This window comes from Vespula vulgaris, chromosome 7 (assembly GCF_905475345.1).
Source record: "Vespula vulgaris chromosome 7, iyVesVulg1.1, whole genome shotgun sequence".
In the NCBI taxonomy this organism is placed as follows: domain Eukaryota; kingdom Metazoa; phylum Arthropoda; class Insecta; order Hymenoptera; family Vespidae; genus Vespula; species Vespula vulgaris.
Genome location: NC_066592.1, coordinates 2702099 through 2716024, shown reverse-complemented (window position 1 = coordinate 2716024; position 13926 = coordinate 2702099). Strand labels below are relative to the sequence as shown.

The following is a 13926-nucleotide window of genomic DNA, read 5'->3' as shown; positions in this document are numbered from 1 at the left end:
GAGGGGGAAGAGAAGGGGAGGGAGGGAAAGAGGAGTAGAAGAGAAGATAGGAGATAGGAAAATACGGAAGGGTAAAAGAGGAGAGGGTGGTGCGGACGATTTGGTGGAAGGTGGGCCGATGGGAGGGTGGCTGGAGGGAGTTACTAGGGGTATCGTTAAATCGATCGAAGAGCAGGGAAGCGCAACGATGTGAATGACAAAAGTGTTGGGAGTCGCATTTTCCATTTAAATCGATAGGATGTAACAACGTCACCGCGTGTCGTCACTGCAAATTAAATCGAAAAGTAGGACGCGCACCGGGAAAACGCTCTCGGCGAACTTTCCCTCTCCCTCTCTCTCTCTCTCTCTCCCTCTCTTTTACATTCGCTATCTCTTTCGCACCCTCTATCTCTGTCTCTTTTTCACACTCTCTGTCTTTCTCTCTTTTTTTCGCACTCTTTTTTTTCTCTCTCTCTCTCTCTCTCTCTCTCTCTCTCTCTCTGTTTCGTTCTCTCGTACGAGTTTAAATCGAACGAGGTTCCGAACCACTTGCCACGCGAAGCTCAACTATAATAAAAAAATATACGTAGACCTTTTCGGCACGAGCGTAAAATTTACATTTTGGCACTCGGACGGCTCGTTGGCTTTTCTACGCTTCGATTGCAGTTACGTCAGTTACGTAGGTAGATAAGTATTTAGGTAGCAAAGTAGAAAATGAGCCAAGAAACGCCAACTCCCGAAAATCCTTGCCAAAATGAATGTGAAACGAAATACTTGTCGATAAGAATCGAATGATCGATCATCCATCGATGAATAATCCATCGTTCAATTCTTTCCCGAAAAATCCTGTTTTTTTCTCTCTCTCTTCTTTTTTGTCGTTTTACTCTTTTTTCTCTCTTTTTTTTTTTTTTGTCTACTCCATCTGTTTCCATTTCCTCTCGTTAACGTTGAGCATTGGCTCATCGAGAATCGATCAATCATTAATAATTAGTTAATACGTTTTGCTCTTATACTTTTTTTTGTTAAAAAGTTTGCTTAAAGTTAAAGTTTGCGAAAAATACATTTGCTTTTCATTCTCTTTGTTTTTTTCAATCGGCAAAAATAAAGTCACGATAGAAATTTCAATTCGATTTTGATCTTTTTTTTTTCTTCTTTTTTAGACGAAATACTTCAAACTTGACAAAAAGGAAAAATTTTAATTCTACTGTTTCCAATCTCAAAGGAAAAGGATAAAGAAAGGAATTGGGAAAAGAGAGAAAAATAGAGAAAACAAGAAGAAATAAAAAAAAAAAGAGGAAGAAACAACAAGTTCAAAAATTAGTCTAAAAAGGTTGTGTAAAGGAGTAGCAGCTGCGCGAATTGATTTTTACGATCGCTCTAGAAATTCCTGACGCGTTTTTCTTCAGTATAACCGTATAACAGAGGATATCGGTAGACGAGATTATTAGATCAGATCAAGGATTTGATCAATTTCAATGTGTTACGTAGTTACCTCCCTACCTATCTACCTATCTACCTACCTACCTATCTACCTACCTACCTACCTATCTACCAACCTATGTACCAATCTATCTACCTCTGTTCTTTGGATTCGATACTGCGTGAAAGAGGAAGAAATATTTGCTCGTTGAAAGTAGGTACACGCCAAGGGATGACTTTGAAAATTCTGTGAAATATGAACTCTTTTAGAGACAAATGATCCCTTGAACGGTCCATCGAATGCTCAGGTGCTACCTTTCTTCCTCTTTAAGAAAAAAAAGAAAGAAAAAAAAAAAAGAAAAAGATAGATAGATAGATAAAAAGAAAGAAGAAAAAAAACGATTGTTTCATGTGCATATCTCTTGCCAAAGGTAGATGAGAACTTGTAGAGAATCGAGGCGTCTCTTTTCCTTTGAAAAATATCCTTGTGTTAACGCTCACTTACACCGTTTCTTTTTCACCAATTATTATTACGATAATATCGATCGTCACTACGCGAGAGAAAGAGATGAAAATATAAAGAAAAGCGTACTTTTAAAGGCATAAACCGTGGAAACTTTTGTTAGATCGAAAATAACATGAAATAATTTGTTTATTTATTGGAAAATAATCGAACCAATACCATTCCCGAGTGTCATTCCCGATAATTAATTTTCAATCGCCGTCAAATATTATCTAACGAGGAGAACTCCGTACTCGCAAAATATTTTCTTTTTGTTATCAAACGTGACGATGTTTTTTAAACGCGTCGCGTTAAAAAGGAAAAAAGAAAACAAAGAAAGGAAAAAAGGTAGAAACGAAACAAAAAAAGAAAGAGAGGATTTGCATCAATCAAGAGAAATTAATTAAAATTATCTGATCACTTACTTATCTATGGATCTCTCAACATTACTATAGAAACACGGAACGTTTACATTAACACATTGCAGACAGATATTGACCGAGCTTGCTTTTGAAATATTACATATATAATTATATTAACGAAAATAATTCGAGATAAGGAATATAGGACATTGCGAGAAATTATCTAAAAATCTTTACATATCTTCATATATATATATACATATATATATATAGACATACATATACGTAATTAGATAGACGTGCATATTATATATATATATATATGAACTTACATAAATCATCTTAATATATAAAATTAACATAAAATAACGTTATAGCGAAAGAAAAAAAAAATTATCTATAACCCTTGCAATGTGTTAAAAAAGAAGTAAAAAGGAAAAAAAAAAAAGAAAATAGAAAAAGATAAAAAAAAGAAAAGAAAAAAAATTGCATCAACTTTTTCATATCGTTTCTTGCCTTTTCTCTCTTTAAAGAATGCAAACACTTCTGTCGACGTTAAGTAAATAATCATCGAGCATAATTTCCTCTTTGTTTTCGTTCCGTTCGTGTTTCCTATTGTATTTATTTTATCTGATAAATTAACAGAGTTCGGTTCGGTTCGGTTCGGTACGGTACGGTTTGTATTTGTATGTGCATTACGGTCTAACAAATATACGCCGTTTAAGTACTTACTTATCTCAAGCATAGATCTCAAGAGAGATCAATTGTTATTTCGAAAGATCGTTTGTTCATTAGTCGATTTTCCCGAGCAAGTTATTTAGGAAATGCTGGTACACTGGTTGAACCAGTTGATCACATCTAATGTATCTATGCACATACCCAAGCAAACACGTATATAGAGACTAATATAAAACTATATATAGAGATACCTATCTACATGTATATATAGATCGTATGTATACGTACATGAATAAGAAAGCTATAGATGTATATACATATTTATACATGTATATATATATGCATGTACATATATATAAGTTTATATACATTAACGCGAATCGAAAACAACGAATCGGTAATCGATCCGTCGAAGGAATACGGACAGTGTTCGTTCTCTAAAATCTTCGACAGATTATCGATATGCACCAGAGTACAAAGGTACCTACGTGAGAACATTTCAAATGATTCCACGTTTACACGGTACCCATCAGCATTACTCGTTCTATAATATTAATATATATATATATATATGATATATAAATGATACGATATTAATATGATATAATATGATATATATGTATATATGATACGACGGTGTAATATAATATGATATGATATGATATATGTCTAACATATATGTAATATCGATACACGTGTGAATACATATAAAAACTTTTATTTAAAATGAATATATTCGATCGAGGACAAGTTGACGTTCGTAAAAACTGTTCTCACTACTTTTTGCTTTTCCTATTTCCGAATGAATATATAGATATATACATAGACATATATATACACATAACATATATAATATATACATAAATATATGCATACATACAGACATACATAGATATATATGTATCTATGTAAACTTTCATTACTCGACTTAAATCTTCGTATATATGGAGCTCTAAGAAAGCTCTTATATCAACTAGTTACTATTTGATTGCTAGAATAACCGTAAAGAATCGTTAACGAGAAGTTTAAGTTTAAGATGGACGAAGGAGTGATAAATAGAGAAGAAAATTTATCAAATAGTTTTTACATTTTAAGCGTACCGATATATAGTATATCATATCTATACACGTAAACGCATATATAAATACACGGATGCATGCACATAAACAGTTATGGTTCATCCAAAACTTTCATGACTTTTCTTGCCAAAGGTAAATGTTAAAAAAATCAAAATTGTTTGAAAGCACGCGCGGTCAGGAGAGTTCGTTTTATCGCGAACTATTTTCTCTCTCTCTGTTTTCTTTTTTTATTTTTTTTTTTGGTTTTATTCTTTTTTTACTTTTTTTTTACTTTTTTTCCACCTGCGAAAGGTTTCCACCTACAATTTTATTTATATTTACTAGGATTTTATTCGTATAGTCGAGTTTGAAATAAATACTATATGTGTTCTACGTACACTTAAACACGTGTATCGTCGATGATACTTTCATACGAATCATACATTATTGGATAAATTTTTTTTGTCTTTTTTTTTTTCGTATAAAAAATATTTCGAATAAATAGAGAGAAGTGTATACATACATACATACATATATATATATATATATATATGTGCGTATGCATGTATATATGTATACATATGTACATTGTATATCTATTACAAATCTTGTCTATTCTTTTATTATTTTCAGAATTTCAAAAGAATATCAATTCAAACGTACAAAAGCAGCTAAACATTTACTAAATAAACCGATTAATCTTCTCGATAGGTAACTTTATTTCAAAATTGTTGCCACAAAATCTGTGAGAGAAAGAGAGAGAGAGAGAGAGAGAGAGAGAGACATGAAAATAGAAGGAAAGAGTGAGAGAAAGAGAGGTAGAGGAAGAGGGAGAGAGAGAGGTGATATAAACTCTGGCATAAATAATCTCTTACGTACATACCTACGTATGCTATTTCACAAACTTTTCTAATTAAGAAGCAAAAGAGACAATATATCTGTATGCATATACAAGAGATAGAGAAATAGAGAGAGAGAGAGAGAGTGAGAGAGATCTATATCTATGCAATATTTAATAGAAAAGATAAAGACGTAAAACATTAAAAGGACAGAATACGTAACTAATTGAAGAAAGTATAAATAAAAAAGAGATTTCGATTATTTTTTGTTAATTGTTTTTTTTTTTTTAAAATTTAATATTAATTTTTAATGATTCAACTTTTAATTTATATAGATAAAAATATTCACCGCCATAAAAAAAAAAAAAAAAAAAAAAGATTCAAAAGAAATCAAAGCTCTCCTTCCCGCCTCCCACCCTTACCTACATTCCCCCCCCCCTTCCTCCGCCCCTCTCCCTCTTTCGCAAAGTGCACATTCTTTTATTTTTTCCATACAAATTATGCGTCGAATTATAAATTAGAATGAGTTATATAAGAAAATTTTAATTAAAAATGAATACGGTAATTTACGCAAATATTTGTATGTTTTACGATAATTCTCGATATATTTTTTTTTTTTATATTTCATTTCGTTTTTTATGTTTTATTATCGAGGAATATCACAAATGAAAAATGAGAAAATAAGGAAAGAAGAAGAAGAAGAAGAAGAAGAAGAAGAAGATGAAGAAGAATGATTTACCGATCAAAGGGAAAGTGTCTTTAAGACGTGACTATTGGAAGGATAGAAAAACTGTGACATAAGAAATTTTTCCTCCTCCCACAGGATCAGATCCCAAGAGGACTACTCTCGTATAGTTCTCGCAAAGTTTTCTCTACGGATAAAGAATAAAGATAATCACGTCAAACGATCGTGTACGTATATTTGATCTTCGATGATAATATCGTAAAAAGATTTCTAGATAAATGACAGGAGAAAAAAGAGATTTATATATATAGATAGAGGAGAATAGAAATTAAAAGAGGAATAGAAAATTTCTTGTCGGACATCTTGTATGGTAAACTTTTCTTCCTTTTAATTTCTACCTTTTTCTATTTATATATCTCTTTCTCTGTCTCTCCTTCCTTTCATTGACCTCGAAAACTTTCTACGATATTATCATCGAAGATCAAATATACATACACGACAACCTGACGTGATTATCTTTATTCTTTATCCGCAGAGAAAATTTTGCGAGAACTACTCGAGAGTAGTCCTCTTGGGATCGATCCTGTGGGAGATGGGAAAATTTCTTATATCATAGTTTTTCTACTATTTCGAAGTCACGACTTAAAGTCACTTTCCTTTTGATCGGTAAATCATTCTTCTCTTTTCTTATTTTTCTGTCAGTTTAATTTTTCAAGTATTTCTCCCTGATTTTAATTTTTTGTTTTCTATATTTTCTTTTCTCTTTTCCTTTGTTTCTTTCAGAGTCGTTGATGCATCAAATTTGCGATATTCCTCGATAAGACGAAATAAAATATAGAGAGATGTATCTTTTCAAGAATTATCGTTTTACTTTTTTATTGCAATCCTTTTATTTATCTGATTTTAATTTACGATTTCATTTTATAATTTTATAAGGAAGATAAAAGAACGTGCTCTTGAGAAAGAAGGAGAGGGGCGTAGGGAGGGGGGGGGATAAAAATAGGAAGCTTTGATTCCTTTTGAATTCTTTGTTTTTTTTTTTTATGGCGTTGGATACTCTGTTCATTTATTTATATATCCTTTCCTTGTAATGTATCCTTTGCTTCTTTTTCTTTTTTCTTTTTTTTTCTTTTTCTTTTTCTTTTCTTATTTTTTGCATAGATATAAATCTCTCTCTTAATCTCTCTCTCTCTCTCTCTTTTCCCTTTATCTTTCTATATGATAGAGTAGAAAAAAAAATATGTAAATAAACGCAAGAACCTTGTATTTTCGTCCTTTCCGGAAAAAAAAAAATTAATCTGTCTTTACAGTGATAAAATAACGTTCATAGATGTCTAAAATATCTCTTGAAAATATCTCTTGTGATATATACTATTGGTATTGATCGTTTTATAAAATGTCTGAGATGATTTTTTAAGAAAACCACCCATATCTCTTGAGTTATGAAAAGACATAAAAACTTATAAATTATTATAAATGATACAATACGACATAAAAATAATAATCATTGAATTGAAACTCTGAATGTAAACGTGTATGCACATACGCGCATATATAGGAATCGTTTGTTCAATTTTAAACAAATTAACTTTAAATCTTGTCTAATTTTTCATTCGTTATCTGCCAATTTTTTAATCGATAATATCAAATAGTATATATCACGTCATCGTATTCTAGTAAATATGCATACATATATACGTAGTATAGTTTGCTTCGTTTTTCAGTTTAAATAGGACAGTTACATTATCCAAATTGTGAGTTTATCAACAAATTTCATTTAATAATTATTATATTACAAATGTTAGCCAAAATCTAGATATAAATGCATAAAAGATAATATAAACTCACAATCTTATCAGTCTACCGTCCAAACACCTCTCTATCACCCCGAATGTCTATAAATATGTAATATATAATACGTAAGTTAATATACATAAGCAAATACATAATTATTTTCTCGAAATAAAGATATTTTTTAATGTTTAGAAAATAAGTAAATAAGTAAATAAGTAAATAAGTAAATAGGTAAATAAGTAAATAAGTAAATAAGTAAATAAGTAAATAAGTAAATAGGTAAATAAGTAAATAAGTAAATAAGTAAATAAGTAAATATATATATATATATGTATGGCGCGAGAAATTTAATGAAAAATTTTAAACCATTAAATCCTTTATCGATAACGATCGATCTATCGGTAAGATCCAATCTCATCAGGTTTTGGAAACAACAGAAAGAAAAAGGTTTAATTACAAATGAGGTCAATCGTAAGATCACGTATTCGTTAACCGTAACTCGAAGGTTTGTTTCAAGTTGAAATTTCTGAATTTGTTTGGATTCGTTGATTACTACGTAACTGTTTGGACTATGATTGCACATAATTTCTTTCTTTCTCTCTCTCGTTCTCACACACACACTCTCTCTCTCTCTCTCTCTTTATTTAACCATCTATATTTTTCTTTCCTTAACTTATACCAACCAGATATTTATTTCTTCTTCACTATCTACACGGAAATAAGCTTATTTGCAGGCACAAATAAATAGATATAAAGTACAAAAGAGAGAGAGAAAAAGCAGACTTTAGAAATTTATACAATCTTTTTAACTAACGTATACTTCAAATTTCCTTCAGTAACACTGGTTCTTTAAATTTGCCACACTGTTATAGGCGCTAATTATTAATATTCAATAGAATATCGGAATGGTTTCATTCCTATATGATAATTGAGAATATCGAACAAATTTACCGTTACTTATGAAAATTCAATCTCCACGAATTTTCTAATTCGATCTAATCGGGAATTGATTCAAATTGAGAATCTTTCATGGAATGATAGTAAATACATATATATGTATATAAATATATATATATACATATAACCTACCTTATTATATACATATAATATAATAAATTTATTATATACATATATGTATATAATAAAATACATATAATAATATAATAATATATAATAAAATACATATACATATAAATATAAACATATATATTGGGCCAATGCATACGTGCAACTACGTGTATTCAAGCAATAACAATATCGTAGTTATATAAATATTGTAGTAAAGAGAAATATCGTAAAATAATTATTGTTTAGGTTTAGTGTATTTAATTTCTCTCTCAAAAAAAAAAGAGAGAAATAGTAGAGAGATAAGATTTATCTTCGTCATCATTATCATTTATACCATTCGCTAAATTAACTCTACTGGAAATAGTTTAACAATGAATTAATAGAAATATGATTTTCAAATGATTATAGTTGAATATCTCAAAACGAAAAATACATATATAAATATATATGTATTACTTAAATCACTGCTTCCATAATCGCTACATCCATTTCTCATAATCTAAATAATAATTAATATATATATATATATACATATGTGTATATATATTATAATAATAAGATAAATAATCGAAATAATAAAATAATAAAATTTTAATTATTGGAATATAATCTCTATATAAGTTAATCATATATAATCTTTATCATAAAAGTAGCAATTAGAAACATATTATTTAAAGGTTTTGTATTATTTTCAACATTCAATTGCCCGGTAGAATGGGTACAAACATTTCTTGGGCATCAAAAGCAAGGCTGTGATACATAGTAATAAGGACTTATAATAATAATAATATCTATCGCGTATATAAAAAAAAAAATAAAGAAAGAAAGAAAAAGTAGGTTATTTATCGATTAAATTTATATCATAATAATAATCTAATAATAATATAGGAAATTCAATGTGTTCAAAATTGTATTTCGTCGTTCCATTTGTCATCTCAAAGATTCCTTATATCCGAAAAATATATAGATATATCTCTATTAATTCGAATAATAAAAATTCTATAATAATAATTCATAAATATTAAAAAATATCCAGTGCATTTACTGTGGATTATAAAAACCATGTTAAAAAATATAATAAAGAAAACAAAATTGATAAACAATAGAGATACATACGAAAATTATTATTATAATATTTCTATCGACGAAAAATATGGTTGAAAATTTATAGAACACATTGATTCTCATATATTATACGTAGAATATATTAAATAAGACGAACATAGATTACGGTTAATCCATATTATCGAAAATTATTCAAAGTAAATTACCTGATCTTTATATAAAAAAAAATATATATACACACATACACATACATATATAAAAGTTAACAATAAGAAAGAAATCAAAAAATTATCAAACTGTTTGGACGATAACGCGATTAAAAAAAAAAAAGAGTATATCGTTAATGAAAATAAATTTCATTGTTATCCAGCGAATGGTAAAAAATAAGTATGCTGTAAAAGTTTATTTAAAAAAGTGTCAAAAAGGAATTGAAATGGCGTAACTATTGTCCGCATATTCAATATACCCGGTTATAGCGTTGGTTTTGTTGCAGAAAACGTTGCACATCGGAAATTAAAGTATACGAGAGAGATATAACGTTTTGTATCTGCGGATAATCTGCATCAGGAAAAAAAAAAAGAGAAAAAGAAATAGAGAGAGAGAAAAAGCGAGAGAGATAGCTAAATTTTCATTAAATTTTTTCCAATCGAACGAACGCTAAACAACGTAATTGTCATCATTGTATGAAAAACGAATCTTTCCCTAAACAAATATTACTTTGAGCGAGGTTTTCAGAAATTCAGTAGGCTAATTGACTTATCACTCGGATCGCGTTTATTTTCTCAGTTTCAAAAAAATTGAAAAAGAGATAGAAAAAAAAAAGAGAGAAAAAGATGGAGAGAACAATTTGTCTCATTGATAATTTATATTTTTCTATTTGCTTCTATAAACAGGACCAACATGTCGTGTTCTTTATCATCATTATCATTATTATCATTATCATCATTATCATCGTTATTATTATTATTATTACTTTTGTTATTATTATTGTTATTGTAGTCACTATTGGTATTGTTGTTTGGCGTTGGTTCTTTTCTTTTCTCTTTTTTTTCTTCTTCTTTTTCTGCTTTTTCTTTTTTTTAATTTAATCGTTCCAAACAGCAAACAATACGCTCGTTTAAATCTCGACGATCCATGAGAACGGTTATTTTTTTTGGAAAGATAGAGAGAGAGAGAGAGAAATGAAAAATAGCTCGTTGTGTTGCGCCAAGTCTTTCATCTCGATAATGGTCGTGAAAAAAATATAACGTCGAAGCCACCACGGGTAATAGCGGTCTACTACACAACAAAGAGTTTGATTTTATACGTGGGTGAACGACACACCCCGAACTTCACTTTTTCCACCGCGATATTGCTATTTTGCTTACTCGTATAGAATTCTCTCTCTCTCTCTCTCTCTCTCTCTCTCTCTCTCTCTCTCTCTCTCTCTCCCTCTCTCTCTCTCTCTCTCTTTCTCTCTTTCTCTCTCTCTCTCTCTCTTTCTCTATTAGTCGATTTATTATGTAAAGACGATTACAAAGTTCGTTATTTTTTCTGATTTGCATATTGATGAGCATTTCCTTTCACAAGTATCGCATTGATAAGCGCCAAAGAAAAACAAGCTTTTTCTGTATATGTATGTGTATGTGTGTGTAAATATATATATATATATATAATTGGTATATATATATATATATATAAATGGTATATATATATAATTGGTATATATATATATATATATAAATGGTATATATATAATTGGTATATATATACATATATATATATATATCATATGTGCGATGTAGATAGTAGGATAGATAGATAGATAGATAGATAGATAGATAGATAAATATGAATATATGAATGTAGATTCTCGTTCGATAAATTTGCAATTTAATGGCGCGAATCGTCGTCATCCGGTGTCCCCATGTATTTCACGCGCATACCGCGCAACTAAAAGTAAAAAGAAAAAAACAAAAAAAACAAAAAAATAAGAAAACAAAAAAAAAGGAAACGAAAAGGAAAGAAAAAAAATAACGTGCTTGTACATACGTAAAGTATAAATATTCTCTTCTCTTTTCTAAAATAACGTATCATATTTTACATATTACATGTTGTTTCGCACGAAAGAAACGTATTTACGAATATTATGTTACATTTATCTTTCTGTATTTTCTGTTCGTATCTACCATTTATTTTTTTGTATGATTGTTATTTTTTGTTTTCTGCATTCTTCTCTTTCTCCATATATTTCTGTTTATGACGAATAATAATTTCAATGCATAATGAACAGATATACTTCCAGAATTTCTCAAGTTTTTAAACATGAAAACAAAATGTCGAATTATTTCGAGAACATCTTTTATGCATCTCTATCATATGTTGATATAATATTTTAATTGCAATGTATTATTACGTATGTATAAGTAGGCGCATACTCATTCCATTATAATGTAAATCGATAAGTAGTATAATACATATTATAATATGATGTAATATATATATATATATATATATATATATATATATATATATATACACATGTGTATGTATAATATATATATGTGTGTGTAATTTGTATGAGTAATATGCACAATGAATAATATGTGCACGTATTGAACATACTATAAGCATGCAACGCGTTCCGATGGGAATAGTCCACGTAATTAAAGTTTTACATTATCGAAGCTCTTCATTCACTCTGCATATAATTATATGTTTAAATATATTATGTAAACGGTATATGTGTAAACAACGCGCTACATCGTTACCTTTCTGTACACTATGAAAACATAAATATCAATGTTTCTACAAATATCGTAATTGTTTCTATAAGGTACTCTTCAAAAGTTATACAAATTTTCACAAGTAGCCAATGAATACATTTCGTATTATTTAATATAATATTGCATCATGCATATGGAAATGATAGAAACAATTAGGTTTATTAAAAAAAAAAAAAAAAATTTTCTTTTTTCTTTCTATATAGATATCTATCTCTTTATCTAATTAGTTTTTGTCTTCGTTCTAATTTGTAACGTTATTAGAAGAAGAGATACGTATCCTATATCGATAAAAAAGAAACCTGACGTTATACTCAAACGATAAAAAATTGATTCCTATCGATAAATTATCGAAAATCTACGCTACCGACGTGTATTGTTATATCGTGCTGTGCTACCGATGTGTTTCCCTATATTACCGATATACGATCAATAATTTAAATAATAAAAGCTACATCGTTTAAATGCTTAGCGTTAAATTTTATATTAAAAAATGAAAGGAAACGTGTCTTACCCCTAAGAATAAATAACTACTACTAAACTATATGTTACACTTCGTTCTAAATATGTGCTTAATATTAATGTTAAAAATAAATGTCACATTTAATCACAAATGATTATTCTAGTGATCATTAATATTCCATATATAGATTTTACTTAAAGATCATTTCAACAAGAAATTCTCAAATTGTCTTAACAACACGATCTAACACGAAATAACACGCTTTAGACCCGATAACAATAATAATAAGAGGAAATTCGAGTCGACTATCGCACGTAATTGCAATATAATTATTAAAAAGCCTTATCGATTGATCTTGTGTTTTTATCAATGATCAAGCCACATGAAAGAAGAAGAAGAAACGACATGTATGTTGACGCAAATCCGGATTCGACGAAAAACGTTAACGAAGTTGGGTCGAAGGAAAAGTGGAGGGAAAGAGAAAGGAAAGGGGACGGAGTGAGAGTAGGAAGGGGTTGGTAGCGAAGGATTGAACAAAAGAGGTTGGTAGGAAAGTTAGGAAAGAGAGGTCAAAGAGCGCAAGTCTCTCTGGTTCCGTACCGCGTCGTTTATGAGCGGAACGTGGAGCAAGTTGTGGAAGGTGGACGGAGTCACGCGAAGTTACTTATTCTCCTGCAGTAGAGCTTCCAACCAACGAGGAAAAAGCTAAACGACGCTAAATCTCTCATAGAGAATCATTCCAACTCGAAGTTTTAAAAGGGAACGAAAATGAGATCATCAGTTTCGATCCTACTCGTTTTCATTCGATTTCTATTTTACATTTGCATTATTTTTAAAAAGATCTCATTCGTTTACAGTCAAAATACTTTCGCACGACAAGGACTGGTTCGTGATCCGCCCATGATTAGGATACCTGATCAAGGAGTGCTCGCTGGCAAAGAGGTAAAATATTTTTTTCTCTCTTTATACCTTTCTGAATTTTTTTCTTTCTTCTTCTTTCTTTTTTTTTTTTTCTTTCTTCAACTTCCTTCGTTCACCCATCCCCGTTTCTTTTTCGATACCAAGTTAACCAACGAGAAGATATCCCATTAAAGCTAGATTTAAACGATCTAATTACAATTTTTCCCATCATATTTTTTCACAGAAGAATTATTACTCTATCGCATATATATACGGAGCAGTTTCATACATCTTTTTTTTCCTTTTTTCTGTTTTTCTGTTTTTTTTTTTTTCATTTTTAATTTTTTTTTAT

The 13926-nt window shown here is 29.5% G+C and overlaps 1 protein-coding gene across 2 annotated transcripts in view; it reads left to right on the top strand.

Annotated features, from left to right (window-relative positions):
• The window catches only part of LOC127065160 (acetylcholinesterase-like), a 59777-nt gene that overhangs the window by 36131 nt on the left and 9720 nt on the right, over positions 1 to 13926 (top strand). Inside the window, exon 2 of one of the 2 annotated variants that reach the window (XM_050997153.1) lies at positions 13532 to 13616. In XM_050997153.1, coding sequence (XP_050853110.1) covers positions 13532 to 13616 — 85 coding nt within the window. Of the gene's footprint in view, positions 1 to 12900; positions 13617 to 13926 lie in introns of those variants that run through there. The other variant, XM_050997152.1, reaches the window with a different exon arrangement.